Below are 17,876 nucleotides of genomic sequence, written 5' to 3' on the forward strand. Positions count from 1 at the left end.
TGTCGGGCTCCCTCCGGCATAGATTTTCGGGAAGAGTCGGCGGGTAGTCGGCGGCGCCGCCGGAGAGGAGCGGCTTCGGAAGGCCGTGACGTCACTCGCGGCCCACCGATCCCAGCATGCTCAGTACTCTGTGCATGTCCGCCATACTGTGCCAGTGGCTGGCGAGACGGTCACGGAGTTGGCCTGCTGGGTCGCTGCGAAGTTTTTGTTGTACGGCCTGATGCAGTGCTCGCCCTACGAAATTAAGGATAAGTTGTTGAAAGCATTAGACGAGGACAACAATGTAAGCCCCGCACGTTTCGTCCCTTCTTTTCATGTCTCTCCGAGCCGCGGTATGTGCAGCGTCGCCGCTGGCAGAGCCCCGGAAAGCCAGCCCCAGCGGTGCCTGGCCAAAACGCAAGCGTAACCTGCGGGCGGCTACTAAACACGGGTAGCGCAATACACGAGCGTTAGGCTTAGAGTCGATTTCGTGCCGTCGCTGGCGCGACTAGCAGCGGTCGGTGAGCTGGCTGCGGTGCATTGGCGTGCCCCGTTTGCCGTTGTGTCCTCGTTGGGCCGAGCGGCGCACCGCGGCTCGGCATCGCCGACAACGCGCCGGCGGCGGCAGTCATCGTCTCCGGTGTGCCGTTCTCGTCGGCCCTTGGAAACGTCACAAGTCATGCGCCGTAGATGCAGTCCGTGGCGGGTTTTACAACTAAAACGCTCTCCTTCTGGAGTCGCACGGGAGGTGTCTAAGCCTAACCGTCGTTTCATTCCGGCCCGTGATCGGCGGCTCGTGGACGCTTTGTTGGCATGAGGCGGTCCGGGGCTCTAGCAGCGCGTTTTCAGTCGATGTGACGGTGCGCTGGCAGGCATCCTTTCTTTGCACGCGTAGCGCGAGCCTTTCTCGCTTTTGTGCCTGCAACCCGCGTCTGGCGCCGGCGCGCTGCAAAAAAAAGTGCGTCTGTCACGCTCATTCGGCGGCCGGGTCTCTTTCGGGGTCTGCTGCATCGGATTTCCTTGTGGCGCATGGTTAGAACAGTGTCAGGCTTGCGCGCCCTGCCCGATGGCTACCGCCGAAGTTGCGAGAGGCCCTGGTTATGTTTCCTGCACTGAGAATGCAACACGCTGTCCGCCTTCGTAACAGATTGCCGCGAACGCGCAGACTTTTTCAGCGATCGTTGTCGTCGCCGTAGTTCACGTTGTTCTGAAGCTGCGTCTCTCTCTTTGGGCGACGTCGGCGCAAGCTGCATGTTCTGCATAAATTGCGCGCCGAAGAGTCCGCCACTGCCGCTTGCGTTTGAACACGCAGCACATTTACAGCGAGCGACGTTTTGTGCACAGGCACTGCGGACAAACGTTTACACCGGAGTAGGCGCAAAGCTTGTCCATAAATGTTAACACTAAGTAAATCATTTCACTTTTTTTTTTCTTTTCAATGTATCCGGTAGCGAGATGTGAATGCCCTCCAGAGTACCATCGAATTCGGTTTCGATGCCACATTACCTGCAGCTCTCGAAGTGTTTGGCAATGCTATATTGTGGAAACAAGTTACTGATTTAAGTGAATATTAAAAGCTACCCAGTTACATCACGTATCAACGAGCTGTAGTCAAATTTGAACTTAGACCATATAAAGCGTTGGGCTGCAGAATCGCCCCACTTTCTGTGGCAACTGTCACCACTGCAGCGTGATACTGCACAACCCATAAATGAACACAGCCCATGTTTCCAAATTGTGTAAAGTCCATTACTCGAACAACACGCTTTAGGTTATCTTGCTATGGCTCGGATTCTCTGAAAGAGGTCATTGCCTGCTTGGTTGTGAAAGGTTCCACCTTGGAATAGGACCTCATCTTTACTGTAGCCAATCTTCTTAATGCACATAGGGTGGCTCAATGTATACAGCAATGACCTTAAGGACTGGTTGTTATTAAGCTCTCACTAAGCCTTGCCAACTGCATTTGTGTACCTAAGAGCAACAATACCTTTTCTGTACACTGGTTACAAAACAGCATGTGCTCAAACATTTGTCACATTAAACCTTAAAAAAACATGGTCCTGCAGATGGGGGCAACAAACTTGCTTGCCGAAAGAATAAGTGTTACTTTCTTTGAAGCACTAAAATGTGAAAAAAGCAGAAAGTGTCTGCAGGGTCTATCTGCTGAAGTTTATTAAATGGGCCTTCTGTTTAAGGAGGCAATACTCCAGCTGTTTACTTTTCCTCTACGCAGCGATTTATTCACCTTCCATTGCTTGAAAGTAGCGCAACTTTTCTGTGTGTTGGATATGTTGTATATGGTGTGTGGTGCTCACAACAATCTGTATCCTGAGAATTTCCTGGCCGTTGTGTTCACTTTGTCTTTTGTGTGTGCTGTTTGCTGCTGGTTAGTTTTGATTCCTTGATAAATTTATGTATGCAAAAGAAGGCACTTTTCATAGGGTCATCCGTTGCAGTAGAAATGACGCTTCAGTTACAGCAGAAATGTTTCAAGTGGATGGTTGGAGTGATTGAATTATGATCTCATGGGCTGTAGATTTCTAGCTTATAAGCCTGTATTGAGGGTCATGACTGCCACTGGTTCTGATAGAATAGCAAGATATTGCAATGCAGCACTTCAGAGCTCTGCAAGTTGCATAATTGCTTGTAGCCTTATGATAACGGTGGGGTTAGCTGATCCATTGTATGGAGAAACATCTGTTTGAGACTTGGCTGAACAGTTTTTACTAAACGTTTTGGTATTCTTGATATTGCATGCAGCTCCACAATGAAATTAGAATATAGCATATTGCTGATACATTTGGTTCTCAGCCATAGCATTCAGGTTGCCCATCTTACCCGGCATCCGTTTTTCTGCAGCCCAGCGCAGGCAACGCACATGATATGCAGCATTCTTCAGATAATCACTTTTGCCCAAAGTACTTTACTGCCACCTGCTATAAACATCCTCAGCGTGCCCTCTTACCTGCCTCTTCTGCGTCCTTGTATATACATGGGCTGCTCTTTCTCCTCTTTGCCTCGTCGTTTGCCGATTGCTCCTGCGGCTTCCAACTTTGAGAACGTCCTCAGGGCTGTACTGTTGCTTTTCCTGAGGCTGGCGTCATTTCTGTTTCAATCTTATTTTATTGCTCTCTTGTCAGTAGTTCCAAGACACTTCTCATGATTAGTGCGATTAGCATTCTTCGGGAATTTCATGCACGTTTTGGTATGTCTGTACCTAACCTCTTTCGCTCCCCTGGGTAGTCCGTGGTCTAATGGATAGAGCATCTGGCTGCTGAGCTGTGGAAACTAGGTTCAAAACCAACCGTCGGTCCAACTTGGGTCACTAGGTATGTGACAACTGGGTATTTGCCGCTCTTCAGTGAACCGCTGTGACACCAGCTTTTGTCGCTGGTTATGGGCCACTGTTCAGTCACAAAAGGAAATCCTTTAAAATTTTGAGCCTGCGTCATACATACTCTCTTGTATACATACAGACACATACATACATGTATGCATCTGACACAAGCGGACTTTGTGGGGGGTGGCAGCACTAGATTGCACAGCGTGTTCAGAAGGAAGCACAAGAGGAGCCTCGTGGCAGTACCACTAATGTGAACAGTCATACTGAGATGGTTTCTGGCTTCATTTCTGTTGCTGCGACTGCAGGTATTGGAGAGATTTGGCATATTGTAGATGCTGTCGCCAAGGGAAGTAACGTGCGTTTGAGGAGCGTAGATGTTTTGGTGTTTTGATGAGATTGGGAAGCCTGTGGGCACGGGTTGGAGTCAGTTGGCTCAGAAGAGGGTTAATTGAATATTTCTGGGAGAGGCCTTTAGCCTACTGTCCACACAAAACGGGCTGATGATGAAATGCCTAGCATTCGTATATGTCAGAATAGCAACATGCCTTGGCACAATGGGGCATAAGGTGCATCAGTGGGCAGCAGTGATGTATTGCGACAGCATGATTAACTGTTCTGAAACTCTTCTTGCATTGAATTACTCCCTCCAATGAAAAAAAGAAGACTTCATGCTGGTTATGGTTCCGCAAACAAGTTTATGGCAGCAGATGAGTGCATACAGTTTATAACTACAATAATAGCTCTCTGCACTTTGGTTAAACTCGGTGTCGGAGGGTGTCACTGCGGGTGCATCTCCACCAAGCGCTCTCTTGTAGATGAGCATGGAGTCATAAGATTAGTGACACTTGGTTAGCGGAGGGAGCTAGGACCTTGTCGGGCCTATCCACCTTTAGTCTTCACTTCCTTTGGAAGGCTAGGAAATAATCCTCGAAATGTTGGCTATTTTATCGAATTGCTGTCAGTTGTGCATGAAATATGTAAGTGTGGTTAGTGGTTAGTCAGCATGTTTTCTCAGAGCCCACGAAAATGCATCTTTTGTATCATCCAGGCAATGTACTCTTGTGTACCCTGCTCCGAGATTTATTTGTCTAGCCTTCTAGTGCATTCTGCAGTATCTAATACAGATGTCACATAGACGAGAAGAAAGGGGGTTAACTGAGGGGCCCGATTTTTATTAGTCATATCACAAGAAGCCAACAAACACTGACACCAAAGACAACATAGGGGAAATTACTTGTGCTTAATAAATGAAATAAACGATAAATTAATGGGAATGAAAGTGGATGAAAAAACAACTTGCCACAGGTGGGGAACAATCCCACAACCTTTGCATTTCGCGTGTGATGCTCTACTAATTGAGCTACCATGGTGCCGTTTCTCCATCCACTTTCTTGGGTATTCATGTTTCCTAGTAGAACGCGGGGAGTGTTAGCCAGTGCCATCGCCCACAGACCTTGGCGGCAGATGTAGAACATCCTTTCTGCTGCAGGCGTCACGAGAATGTGATCTTTTTTGGATGAAGGCAACCGGTCAATAAACCCACACATGCTACCTGGAGGCATCAGTGTTGCAGGATTTCAGACCCTCATTATGTAATAAACGAGAAGAAAGGGGGTTAACCGAGGGGCCAGATTTTTGTTAGTCATATCACAAGAAGCCAACAAACACTGACACCAAGGACAACATAGGGGAAATTACTTATGCTTAATAAATGAAATAAAGAAACGATAAATTAATGGAAATGAAAGTGGATGAGAAAACAACTCACTGCATGCTCACTTACCTGGACAGGCAAAGCAGAAGGGTGGGTCTAAAAATTAATCTGCAGAAAACTAATGTTTAACAGTCTCGGAAGAGAACAGCAGTTTACGATAGGTAAAGAGGCACTGGAAGTGGTAAGGGAATACATCTACTTAGGGCAGCTAGTGACCGAGGATCCGGATCATGACTGAAATAATCAGAAGAATAAAAATGGGCTGGGGTGCATTTGGCAGGCATTCTCAGATCATGAACAGCAGGTTGCCATTATCCCTCAAGAGAAAAGTGTATAACAGCTGTGTCTTACCAGTACTCACCTACGGGGCAAAAACCTGGAGGCTAACGAAAAGGGTTCTACTTAAATTGAGGACGACGCAACGAGCTATGGAAAGAAGAATGATGGGTGTAACATTAAGGGGGATAAGAAGAGAGCAGATTTGGTGAGGGAACAAACGCTGGTTAATGACAGCTTAGTCGAAATGAAGAAAAAGAAATGGGCATGAACAGGGCATGTAATGAGGAGGGAAGATAACCGGTGGTCATTAATGATTACGGACTGGATTCCAAGAGAAGGGAAGTGTAGCAGGGTGCGACAGAAAGTTAAGTGGACGGATGAGATTAAGAAGTTTGCAGGGACAACATGGCCGCAATTAGCACATGACCGGGATAGTTGGAAGTATGGGAGAGGTCTTTGCCCTGCAGTGGGCGTAGCCAGGCTGATGGTGAAGATGCTCTACGAATTGAGCTACCGCGGTGCCGTTTCCCCATCCACTTTCTTGGGTATTCATGTTTCCTAGTAGAACCAGGGGAGTGTTAGCCAGCGCCACCACCCACAATGCGATGGTTGTGGGATCGTTCCCCACCTGTGGAAAGTTGTTTTTTCATCCACTTTCGTTTCCATTAATTTATCGTTTCTTTATTTCATGTATTAAGCACAAGTAATTTCCCCTGTGTTGTCCTCAGTGTCAGTGTTTGTTGCCTTGTTGTGAGGTGTCACATAAGGCATTTTTTATTGTGGCTGAACCTGATCAGGAGTAATCGCTATCAAATATGTGCACTTGACACCTGTACAACACAGCTATACATAGATAAAATACCAGGCTACCAGTATCACTTTAAATGAAGCCTTGGCACTGATCGTACTAAATTTGTCTAGCTCAACATTGACACTTGAATGGCTTATCATTAGGATGCTAACAGTTACAGTGAGAGACAGTTGTCTCATGCCTGAGGCGCACGCTAGTTTCAGTGCAGACACGTAATTCTGATAATGTAGGTGGCAGTGGTCAGACTGTATTTTGTTAGCCAGCTGTCTAAGAGGAAACATATTGAGGGTTTAATCATTCAGATGGACCGGCCTGAAACTACAGTAAGCAGGCTGCAGTCCAGGTACCTTTCGGTAAGATTCTGACCACGTTCATGAGTGGCTCAGTCACCATCACTAATAATTGTTGCCGTGTGCTCCAGCCGCTGGCACAATAATTTCATGACCCTGTCTTCAAGAAGTGAAGCCAGCTATAAAATTGGCCCATGATCTTGGCTGTGAATTGGGACTGCTTTCATGGCTTCGGGTTGACCTTATTCTCCTAATTATTGGCCATGGCAGCCGCATTCCAGCGGGAGGCAAAATGCAAAGACGCTCATGTACCGTGTATTGCGCATGCGTTAAAGAACCACTCGTCAAAATTAATAGGGGGCCCCCCACTATGTTGTGCCTCATAATCATACCCCAATTTTGGCGCATAACACCCCAGAATTTAAATTTATTTTTTAACCATTGTTCACGTCTGCTGCAGGTGGTCGACATGGCTGCTGTCATCGAGGTCATTGGCTTGTTGGAGCGTACGCCCATTACCAAGGACACGCTGGAGCGCACACGCCTTGGGAAGTACATCAATGAGCTGCGCAAGCGCACAAGCAATGACTCCCTGGCCCGGCGGGCAAAGGAGCTGGTGAAAAGCTGGCGACGCCTGCTGCCCTGTGACCCACAGCAGCAGACTCCTAATGGTGGAGGCCCACCGGTTGTGGTTGTGGGGCCGGGTCCCGGTCCGGGCATTGGGCCCGGACCGGGACCCGGCCTACTGTCGGGCCCACGTCGTAGTCCAAGCTGTTCAAGTGTCTCCAACAGCCCCGTGCCACCTTCGCTCCTGGCGGCCGCTGCAGCCGTGACCACGGCAGGCGCCGGCCCTGGCCTAGGGCCTCGGCGCAACGGTGGCTTCAAGCCCGTCAGTCCTGCATGCTGCCCGTCGGCGCCGTGCTCCCCGGGCTCACCGCTTGCCCACCCGCACCCACGCAGCCCACCACCCTTGGAGCCTGTCGCCAAGAACAATGTAGCCAACAAACGACTCAGGAAATCTGCCGCCTCCACGGATGGACCAGGTAAGGGAGCACTGTCCCATGTCCTGAGCCACATTGCTGCTCGGAGTGCCCTGTATGGGGGCAGACTCTGTGGAATACTTTTTTTCCTCACTGCTACATAATGACTGCCAGTAATGCCAATGAATTGGATGAAGGCGTTGCCTTGGATTGATGGCAATTGAGCCAGGGAAAGCATAGGGAAAGTTAACTGTTATTTTCAGTTGAAATGTAGAAATAGTAATTAAAAGGGAAATGAAAGTGGACAAAAAAGAAATCTTGCTGCAGTTGGGAGCCAAACCTTAACCTTCCGCATTATGCATGGTGTTTTACAATTAAGCTACAGTGGCTGGCCCTCATCGTATCAGTCTTTCTTGGGTATTTGTGTACATTTACAAGATTAGTCCTGGGAGTGTTAGCCAGCACCACCTGCAGCCATGGCAGCGAGTGTGGAACATCCTTGCGACTGCATGCATCGTATAGCATCTGAACTTAGAAGAAAGCAACTAGCCAATCAACACCTCGTACGCTAGCTTGCGAAATCTAGGCTGCCAATGTCGAGGCCCTCGCTATGCAAGAATGCTGAGGGGCACGAAAAGACAGTCAAACAACATGTACCATTTATTGGCCAATCAGTCTGTTTATATTAATGTGATAGATTCCTTTAGCAACTTTGTCCAGTTTGGGTGTACAATGGCCAATCTCTTACAATGAAAACTGGAGAGGGTAGCACAAACGAGGAGGTGTGTAAAAGAGTGGAGAGATAAACTGCAGTCTTGACTGCAAAGGCCGAAGTCCACAAGACTGCAAGACAGGGGTACTAGGGGTAGTGGGGCTTGGTACAGAGTTTCAAATGGGGTGCTGTGATTACAAGATATACCGTGCTGTAGTATCATTTGGCAGCAGCCCACTCTGTGTGTGTCCGCTGATGTGCTTATGCATAAAGTGTCGCGATTCACGGACGGCATGGGGATATGCAGCAAGTTATATAAGAAAGCTGTATCACCAACTCTGATAGTCATCTTCGATGGTTTCTGCCACAATTGTTGTGCTGCTCCGAGGTCTTCACGGTAAGCAGCTAGTTGAAACGAGGATTCTGAGCACTTGTTTTGTATCTGGCTTCTGATAGTACAAAGCAGTGCTCTGAGCATTGTGTTACAATACATTGAAGTGCCTGCATGCAATGCTTGCAATGTGGGTAGCGAGATTGCACTGCTCTTATGCAGAATAGATTTGCTGGTTTCTCTTTGTGCAATTTGCGCGACATTTTGTAATGAATAAACCGGTCCATAGTACTTTCACTGAGGAACTGTTTTAAGCCTGGTTTAAAGTTGACACTGCAGCTGATTGTAGTGTGCTTTGTGTTGTTCTCGCAGTCTCTGTGGGAAAAATTAAGACATTGAAATTTCATACTTTAAACTCTTGTGAAAACACTAGTTTTAAAGCAGTGCTAAAGCTGAGAATACCCGTACTATGACACACCATTGTTCAATGTTTTCAAAGTTGTGCTTTTCCATCTTAGCTTAACATTTTTGCATGCAACTGGCACTGCTGTATGTGCTGCTTTTGACAGATAGGACATGTTTCAGGTGTAACTTATTTTCCTGCAAACAGTCTTCCTGCTGCATGTTAGTTTGGTCTGTCTGTCTTTTCAGAATCAGTCACGCTCACTTTTCAGCCTTCATCTGTTGTTTAAGAAAACAAACTGGAGCATGCCTTGCATGTTTAGGATAAGTCCACTAATAAACAGACTTGGAGAGATAGTTGGCTTGACCCTGCTTATTTAACAGTGTGATCCATGGTCGCTTTTTCTTTCCCCTTTTAATTCTGAATTTAACTTTCCTGTGTTCTGATGTTAGCATATAAGCAGCTCTCGGAAAGTACTGTTCAGATAGAAGAGGTGCTGGCAAGACTACATTCACCTGCTGAACATGTGCACTCGGAGTGACTATTGCAGAGTACTACAATTATTTTTTTTCTTAGTACACTTTAAGCCCAGTTTTTAGTCTGCTGGGATCAATTTTTTCTCAATATAAGAACTACAGATTGGTTTGCACGTGCCTAACGCATAGTCTACAAAGATCAAATCTAAAGCTTCATGTATGTGTTGTGGAACCTTGGTGCCAGTTATTGGCTGTTTGCTCTTCCTTTGAAGCACAATGTACGAGTAAAATTTTGAAAAAGACTGCAACCAGTGCCAGTCCTCAGGTGTAGACCGTCACTTGCACGATGGCGGCAGTACAACCTTACAAAATGTGTAATGCTAGATACATTCTGAGCCTGCCAGGTTAGAGTGAGTCTGAAAACAAGGTTACTGAACAGTACTCCCCTTACGGAGGCTGCAAAATGTGGCATTTTACCAATGTGTCTATGTTGCACAGCTGAGCGTTCCCAGGGGGCATGCATGTTGTTGGAGCTCTAGCCACATTTGTAACTGACTTGAGAATTGGCATTGTTTTTTCCAGCAGATAGCGCAAAGAAAGCAGCCTGGTCTCCACCCAACGGTGTGCATCCGTGGGACCCCATCCCAAGTGGCAACTCTGCCTTCGAGAGCGTGCGCAACCGCGTCGCTACCACCACCACCAGCACCACATCTCCGCGGCTGCCCAAGGTCAAGACTACGCAGCAGCTCATAGCTGACCTGAAAGCCAAGAGTGGGCTCAGCCTGGATGGCAACACAGCCGCCGCTGCCGCAGTTGCAGCTGCAGCCGCATCAGCCACACCTCCGCCCCCATCCTCGCGGCCGAAGCGGTCCGGAAACTACAGCCTCCTGGGCACGGACGACGAAACGAGCCGCACCAAGTCAGAGTTGATGGACCGCTTCCTAAAGTCATCGGTCCCCAACGGACCATCCTCTTCCTCACCTACGACTACCACCACCACTGCCAAGGGTGGAGCGCCAGGCGAGGTGGCAGCCATCTTGAGTGCCCTGCCTGAGATCGGGCCAGAAGTTGAGCTCGAAGAGGAGGAAGTCCCTATAGTACCACTCGAAGTGACGCCCGAGGTTGAGGAACGCTTTGCGACACAGCAGTGGGAGTTTGTCAACGGAGTGTACGACCACGAAAGCCAGTGGCGGGGTTGGCACGAAGTGACCACGGGGCGCTCTTATGGGGGGGACCTTCTTCACATGTTGCCTTATGTAAATATAGACTGGTGACCCAGGGGTCGTCACGTAACGGGGGGAGCGAATATGGGGAGGCACATTCTTTTTGGCCTGTGATCTACGTGGTGGGTGCGTGCATGGTGCGCGTGCATTGCCTCCCCCTCCCCCTTTTTTTTAGTCATGAACTGTGCACGTGGACATGTGCTTCTGCCGCCACCACCCGGAGGCGGGGGAGTAAAGGGGGGGGTTTGCATAAAGCTGCTTTCCATTTTTTTTATTATTATTATTATTTGTGGTGCCCTCTCTGGGATATAGACTAAGTTACTGTTAAATGTAAAAGGAAAAAGTTATTCAATGTCACAACAATTCCATTAATATATTGGGTATATAAAACTTGCCAGCGGAGAGTCGTTGGTTCATGCTTTGTTTTTGTGTGCATGCATGGCCTGCTGCTGCTGTGTTGAGCCCTCTCCTAAGCAGGTGTGTTGACTCATCATCGTCATGCTTTGTGAAATTTAGTGCCTGCCACTGCTTTCAGTTTTCCCTCAGGCATATGTTTTGGTGTAGAAAGAAGAAAAAAAAAATATTGTGCACAGGTTGTATGTGGTTGCCAAGTGCCATTAAGCAGCAGTGCCATCGGGGTTTGTGCGTTGGCCCTGTGGCCTCTTCTGGTCCCAGGGAGGAGAGAGCGTTTGGGGGAAGGGGGACGTGTGTGTCGTGTATGTTGGGGAGACCTTTCGTGTTGGGCCGGTGGGGGCCGTTTGCCTGTTAAGGCCCCGCTGCCAGCTTCGACCATCAAGAAAGCCGTGCGTTGCCAGCATCACACCATCAAAAACGCCAGGGGAACAAGTGCCTCGCGATTGGCTCTTGACCTTGCCGGCATGTGTGCTTGGTTGCAAGGTGCAAAGGGAGTCTGTGCAAACACTCGTCGGGACTGCTTTTTTTAGCGTGGCAGTGTGTTTTGTAGTTATTCCTGTCGGAAGAAAAAAGTGTGGATAGCCTGGGGGCTAAAACCAGGCACAAGTCTTCTTTTTTTTTTTTTTCCTAGGAAATAAAACTGCCATGTGTGCACATGGTCATGTTTCCGTAGTGAGTGCCAAGAATGTTCTTCCTACCGACGTGTCTGGCAGGTGTGCGTGCTGTCGGCAGCTCCCTGAAGGGAACACCGAGGGTGCACTGCTGTACGTCGGCAGCTGTGAAGATGTGTACATCCTGTTTCAAGTATTCTGTTAGAACTAATGCCCGAGTCTGCAAGGCATACAAAAAGCTTACTTGATGCATCCTGATGGACCTCGTAATGTGCTCTTCTCGTATTCTGCTTTGGCAGTACTGCTGCTGTGAGCTTGGGCACTACTGCTTCCAAAGCTATTTCATCCATGACTATGAGGGCTCACAGTGGCGTTGCCTTTGGCGACCACTGTGCTTGCTCGGACAGCCTGTTCAGCTACAACTAAGTAATCTATTGCAGAGTTACCGAGAATGTGACTTGTTAGTCCACAGATGCGGAGCCTTGTCTGCTCCTAGTCCTGCATGTGAGATAATGTCCACCGCAACAATTAATTGTACCAGTTGCTGTTGTGAACCATCGAAGCAGGAGGCACATAGCACTATGCTTTGTCCAGCACAATGTATGATATTGCTGATGGATGGGTGTACCTGCTGTTAGGAGCTTGTCAGTTGTTGATCTTGGCATAGTCCTACAAAGAGTCACTAGAGGGTGCTAGTGTCTACGGGAGCTGAAAGTATGCCAGTTCAGCCTGAACTGCCCTTCTGGCTTCAAACGACCTTTAGTTTGCAAACCATTTTCGACAAACTCTAAATTGAATCATTCGTAATTATATATGCACACAGATATTGTTGCCTTACTATGTTTAGACAACTGTGCTTGAAAATTTAGAAAGATAAAGCGCAAAAAATCGCGCTACGACTTCTACAGGCACATGCACAAGACAGTCATGTGCTACCCATCGTTCCTGTGGTACCCGAGAAATGGCAGCGCCAGTGTATTTAGTAAGGAGCTCTATGGCTGCTGACAGAGTAGATAAAATGTTGTCACCCTTGAAATGGCACCATATCTTTAATGTATATAGTATTCTTTGCCTACCTCAGCCGTTCTGGGCCCATCTATCTAGCCTCTTACACTGGCCTAGTGACCCAAGTTGTGTACTTGCTTGACCCACTAGGTACGTGCTCCTAGTCAAGATGGCGTTGTGGTGGTTCCATTGTTAGCATTCCACATTCGTGAACTTGCTCTTGTCATGCTGTCATCATGCCTTTAACCCAACCCAGCTTGGGCCACTAGGTATGGTTTCGTGATCGTGATGCTGTCGTGGTTGTCGTATCGTCGTGTTTCCAGCTTCGTCATCCCACTCTTGCAATGCCATCGTCGTTGCACAGTCATTATGCATTTCTTGTCACATCACCATCGTGATGCTGTATACGATTATTATCATACCATCGTCGTCACGCTGTCATTTTACCGTCGCCACTCGGCAACGTCATCTCATTGTCATGCCGTCATTGTTGCAGTGACATCAATCTTTGTATGCCACTTAATTGCAGTCATACTGTCGCTATTCTTTTGTGATTATGCCACCCCTATCATGCTGTCCCCACGACAATCGCTATCATGCATCCTTTGTAAGACCATGGTCGTGCCATCACACCAGCTTCGTCATCCAACTCTCGCCAAGCCATTATCATCGTACAGGTTTCATGATACAGACGTTGTCAAGCCATCATTGTCATGCTGTCGTTTCACCATATTTATCACTTCAGTAGTGTCATCGCACTGTTGTCATACCACATTCGTCGATCCATCAACATCGCTCGTTGTTCATCATTCTGACATAATCATGCTGTCGTCAGTCAATCGGGATTATGACGTCTTAGTCCTGTCCTCGTCCCCATTGTGTCGTCAAACAGATGCTATCATGCATTCGTTGTCATACCATCGTCGCCATACAGTCATCTCATTTTCCTCATGTCGTAGTCATCATGCTGTTGTCATTGCACCCAATCATAATTTAAGAATCAACATCTTATAGTAGTCATGCCATTGCCATTACACCGCCTTTGTTGCTCCATCGATATCATTCCTTCTTTGTAATCTCATCGTCAGTGTGTCGGTGCCATGCTCCTGGGCGACCTTAGCAAGGGACTTCCAGAGCAAAGTTAGATGATATTGGAGCACGCCACATATAGTCAAAGCAACAAAAGTCTTAGAATTATCGCTACACGAGCCTTAATAAATGTGACCAGGAAAACTGTCTCGCTGCATTGCTTGAATGCTATTTGCAGGACCATTGACAGTCGTGAGACGAGTTCTGCTGTAATTTATTTTGAGCATAACAACTACACTCTTGAAAAGTTTGCACCCTGTGGAGACAAGATGCTGCAAAGGCTGTAAACTCTTTTTAGAGTGTAAATCAACGAGTATACATTACAGTAGGAGTGGTGTCGATATGTTATGCAGAACAGTGGAATTTATTCGTAGAGAGAGAATGGGCAGTGACACCATATGGGTTATTGAAAGAAAAATTGACATTCACCGTATGTAGCACAAAGCTGCAAAGGAAACCCACACAGGTTTTTCGGAAACAAAGCTTCATAGTTGGAAGAAAAAATTCATCCTGGTTGGGGTTTTGAACCCGGGGCCAGTGCCTTTCCAGGGTAGTAGCTCTACCATCCGAGCTGACCAGGAGGCTAGCAGGTCGCAACGCTGTGGTGAATTAATTGGCAACTCAAAATGCAAGGACGGTGAATATAGCGACCACCCTGGAAAGGCGTTGGTCCCAGGTTTGAATCCCGGACCAGGACGAATTTTTCTTCAACTACAAAGCTTTTGTTTCTGAGGTACCCATGTGGGTTTCCTTCCTACATACGAATGGATCTCAATTTTTCCTTTCATGAACCTTCCTCCACCTTGTGATATTCCACAGAACTGATTTGCCACATATTAGTTATTCTATGTACTGTATTATAGTGAGAGTGTGTCTGTGCCACTGCTGGCCTCAAATTTTCATGTTTCACTTTTCCATCTGCTTTAATTCATAGGCAGCCTAGCGATCATGGTATGAAGCTTTAATTGAACACAGCACGCAAAATATATAGTCTCTGAGAGAGAGGTGAAACTTGATTGTCACTCAGCGGATTGATGAGCAGGCAGCCTCTGTCGGGATACGTACTTGAGAGCGGACAAGATGTACGCTGCCAGGTACTCTTGCTCCTGTAGTGTCATAGCTTTAGTCAGCCACCCAAGGTTAGGGGATAGTAAGGTGGCATAAGGTAGTCTAGGAGGCAGAGGGTGGCATATCCACACTATAAAATCACAAATAAATGGTTACATAATGTGCAGTGCCAGAATGGTAACATGGATAACATGTAGCAATATATTACTTTACAGGTACACAATGAGAAACATGGGGCAGTAGCAAATTACTTTTGAAATTGTTAACAGTTGGATCTATGAACGGACGCTTGGTAACCCAGAAAGGGACATAATTATTGTAAAGTGTATTGTTGCTCTTTGACAAACCTTTAAGCACGTGTAATCCTGTTAGCGTCCCTAGGAGCTACTATAGTAGAAAGGTTGCACATTGTTATAATGCGCCCATAAGTTACCTTAAAACTTAGAACATATGCCGATATTGACATCTGTGGACTAAGTTCTGAATGTCAAACTTCGCTCTTGTAATGCCTTGTCCCTTAGCCAACAATACTGAAAAAATGATTGCTGCTATATTGAAAGGGAACTGAATTCCATCCAGCACTCAAATCTGTAGCTCATATGGACCGATATCTGATGTTCCCAGCCTAATGCTATGTAGCAGTGAAAATTTAATGCAAATAGCATTCTTGAGATTGTCAGAGTAGATTTTAAAAGAGAAAGGAGGAGAGGTCAGCCTAGAGAGCATGTCTCTAAGCCTGCTACTCCTCACTGGGGTAAGGAGAAGAGCGAGTAGCTGTCCAAAAGAAGAATGTAGGCTGTTCACATGGGTATATACCACTCTTCAATGAACCTCTTCGATGGCAACTCGAATGTGTGTGTGCCACTGGGTATGCATGGACTTCGCGGCAGGCGTGTCGGTAGTCGCAGAGTGTCCAGAGGGAAGTTTACACCCTTTCGGGCATATCTTGTCCCGCAACAACAATCGCCATCTGCCTTGCTTGCATTTCCTTTCTTGAAAACTCTGCGCTGGCTACTTTCTTGTCCATAATGCCATTTCACCCTGACAACACTCGTGCAGTTCCTGATCTGGAAGTACCAGACGCGCATCATTAAAGGAAATGTAGACAAGATAACTATTATTGTGGGACAAGATAAGCCCCAAAGGGTGCAAACTTTTTTAAGAGTGTACATATGACACGTTTCAGCTATTTGTATATTTGGAAAGTGACTGCAGGTTAATTCTGCCCAAATCTGTTTGTTAAAGTATATGAACTAGCGAGTTCCAGGCCCAGTGCAAGATTAATACATTCCAAGGGCTTGAAATTCCGGGCAAGGTACCTACTTCAGCTAAAGTTTTACAGAGTGAAATAAGCCTGGAATTTGTTTTGTTTCCCCCCCCCCCCCCCGTTTTTTTTTCTTTGTGTACATTTTCACTTCACTGTCATGCTGTTCCCTGTGAGCTGGTGACATTCCCTTAAACTATATTTGTGAAGACTATGTTCTATCTGCTGGCGTAGCGGTTCCAGCAGAAGTAAAAGTATAATACTATATTTCCCTTTCTCTCTAACCCTTCTACGAGAACAGTGATGCAAAGGAAATGCTGCAGTCTAGCAGCTGTCGGAACCAGATTTCACTTAGGCCATCAATTTCACAAACAGATATAGCAAAATTTTATAAACTGATCAAGTTCACAACTTGGCAATACAGACCAACATTGCAATCCTGTTAAATGCACTTATCAAAATATGTAAACCTGGAAAAACTGGTGTACTGTGCACAGCTCGGAAGAATACCACTAATTTGCAAGTAGGACTTTTGCAAAATCCTCATAAGCATAATGAATTCCTATACGCCGTAAACTCATTTTTCACGTTTGTCCACTTATAGTGCTCAATAGATGCAGTTTATGGAATCGGGATATCTGGTTTTAACGCAGAGTTGCAGATTATAAAAATTCAAGTCTATATTTTTCAAAACACCTACTTCGGCATTTTCTTTTTTTTTTAAATTCAGGCTCGGAGTTGAAAACCTGATTAATAGAGTTGCTAGCATTAACCTGTAAACGCTACAAGTTTTCATTCAAATCAGTTCAGGGTTTGTCTGGTGACAGCATTTCCATGTTTTGGATGTATTCAAACTACGGGGAAATTATGTTAGACCCAATGCAAAGCTTCCTCATTACAGGGTTAACCTGTTAACTATGTTAACCAGCGTATCATTTGTGCTACGTCGAGTTTGATACCTCGAAATTCAATATTCCGGAGTGAAGTTTAAGTTGTGGATAGTTCAAACACCTACTTAGTAATTATCATACTAATTACGTTTTCTTACTCGTATACCAATTCATTGTTTTGTTTTGCAGAAATGCACTCTTTGTGAAAAGAAATCATTCTGTGAAAAAGTCCCAATTTTTCTTAATGTGGAACTGTGTTCAGGCACTACAGGGTTAATAGTGTAATGGGGAAATGCATCTCAGAAAAAATTTATCGACGATTACAATACTCCCTAATGCGAAATTTGAGTGCAGCTGTATACGTGTTTTCATTTCGTGATATATTGGCTGGCATGAACAATCTGTCTAGTACGGCACCTAGCAAACAGAGTGAAGTGTGACGCTACTGCTTCGCTAATCGGGAGATTGCGAGAGGCAGCGCGCGGGTGATGCGTGGGCGCGATTCACAGCAGCAGCCGCAGACAGACCTAAGCTCATGCAGTGCTTTGTTTCCATACATGGTATCAGTGGTGCCATCAGTCAACATACACGACACCCACTACTTTGGCGCCATATCATAGCCATCATCACCGTAAAGCCAGTCTTCCACGGCACTGCGCTTTTCTTTTCACTTTTTCGCTATACCCTCCTCTATTTTCCTCCTTACACTCTCTATGTTATCGGCATCTTTCATCTGTGCTTCGCGTTAGCTCTTTCATCCTTTGCTGCGTTCATTCGCTCACTTAAGAGGGCACCGACGCTCGTCGCAGGAAGGGGCACCTAAAAGCAGCACTCCAATATCTATTTTCATGAATAAAACTAAACTAGCAGGATTAAATTTATGTGTTGTACAGAGTTTAATGTCCCATTTTTTAACATATTTATGGTTTATCAAAACCCTTAGTATTTTCTATGCCTCCTGAAAAGTAGAAAAAGAATAGTTTCTTGTGAAAGT

The 17,876-nt window shown here is 46.4% G+C and overlaps 1 protein-coding gene across 2 annotated transcripts; it reads left to right on the forward strand.

Annotated features, from left to right (window-relative positions):
• Positions 1 to 43: 43 nt before the first annotated feature.
• On the forward strand, positions 44 to 11,627 carry LOC126539183 (uncharacterized). Of its 2 annotated transcripts, none has more exons than XM_050185929.3 (3): positions 44 to 283; positions 6,877 to 7,459; positions 9,904 to 11,627. In XM_050185929.3, the coding sequence occupies exons 1-3, from the start codon at positions 221 to 223 to the stop codon at positions 10,590 to 10,592; spliced, it is 1,335 nt and encodes a 444-aa protein (XP_050041886.1). In that variant the 5' UTR covers positions 44 to 220; the 3' UTR covers positions 10,593 to 11,627. The 2 variants fall into 2 exon arrangements, with proteins under 2 accessions (XP_050041886.1, XP_050041885.1); XM_050185928.3 differs by having other exon boundaries at positions 45 to 283; positions 9,901 to 11,627.
• Positions 11,628 to 17,876: the final 6,249 nt, after the last annotated feature.

Source organism: Dermacentor andersoni, chromosome 11, assembly GCF_023375885.2.
Source record: "Dermacentor andersoni chromosome 11, qqDerAnde1_hic_scaffold, whole genome shotgun sequence".
Classification (NCBI taxonomy): domain Eukaryota; kingdom Metazoa; phylum Arthropoda; class Arachnida; order Ixodida; family Ixodidae; genus Dermacentor; species Dermacentor andersoni.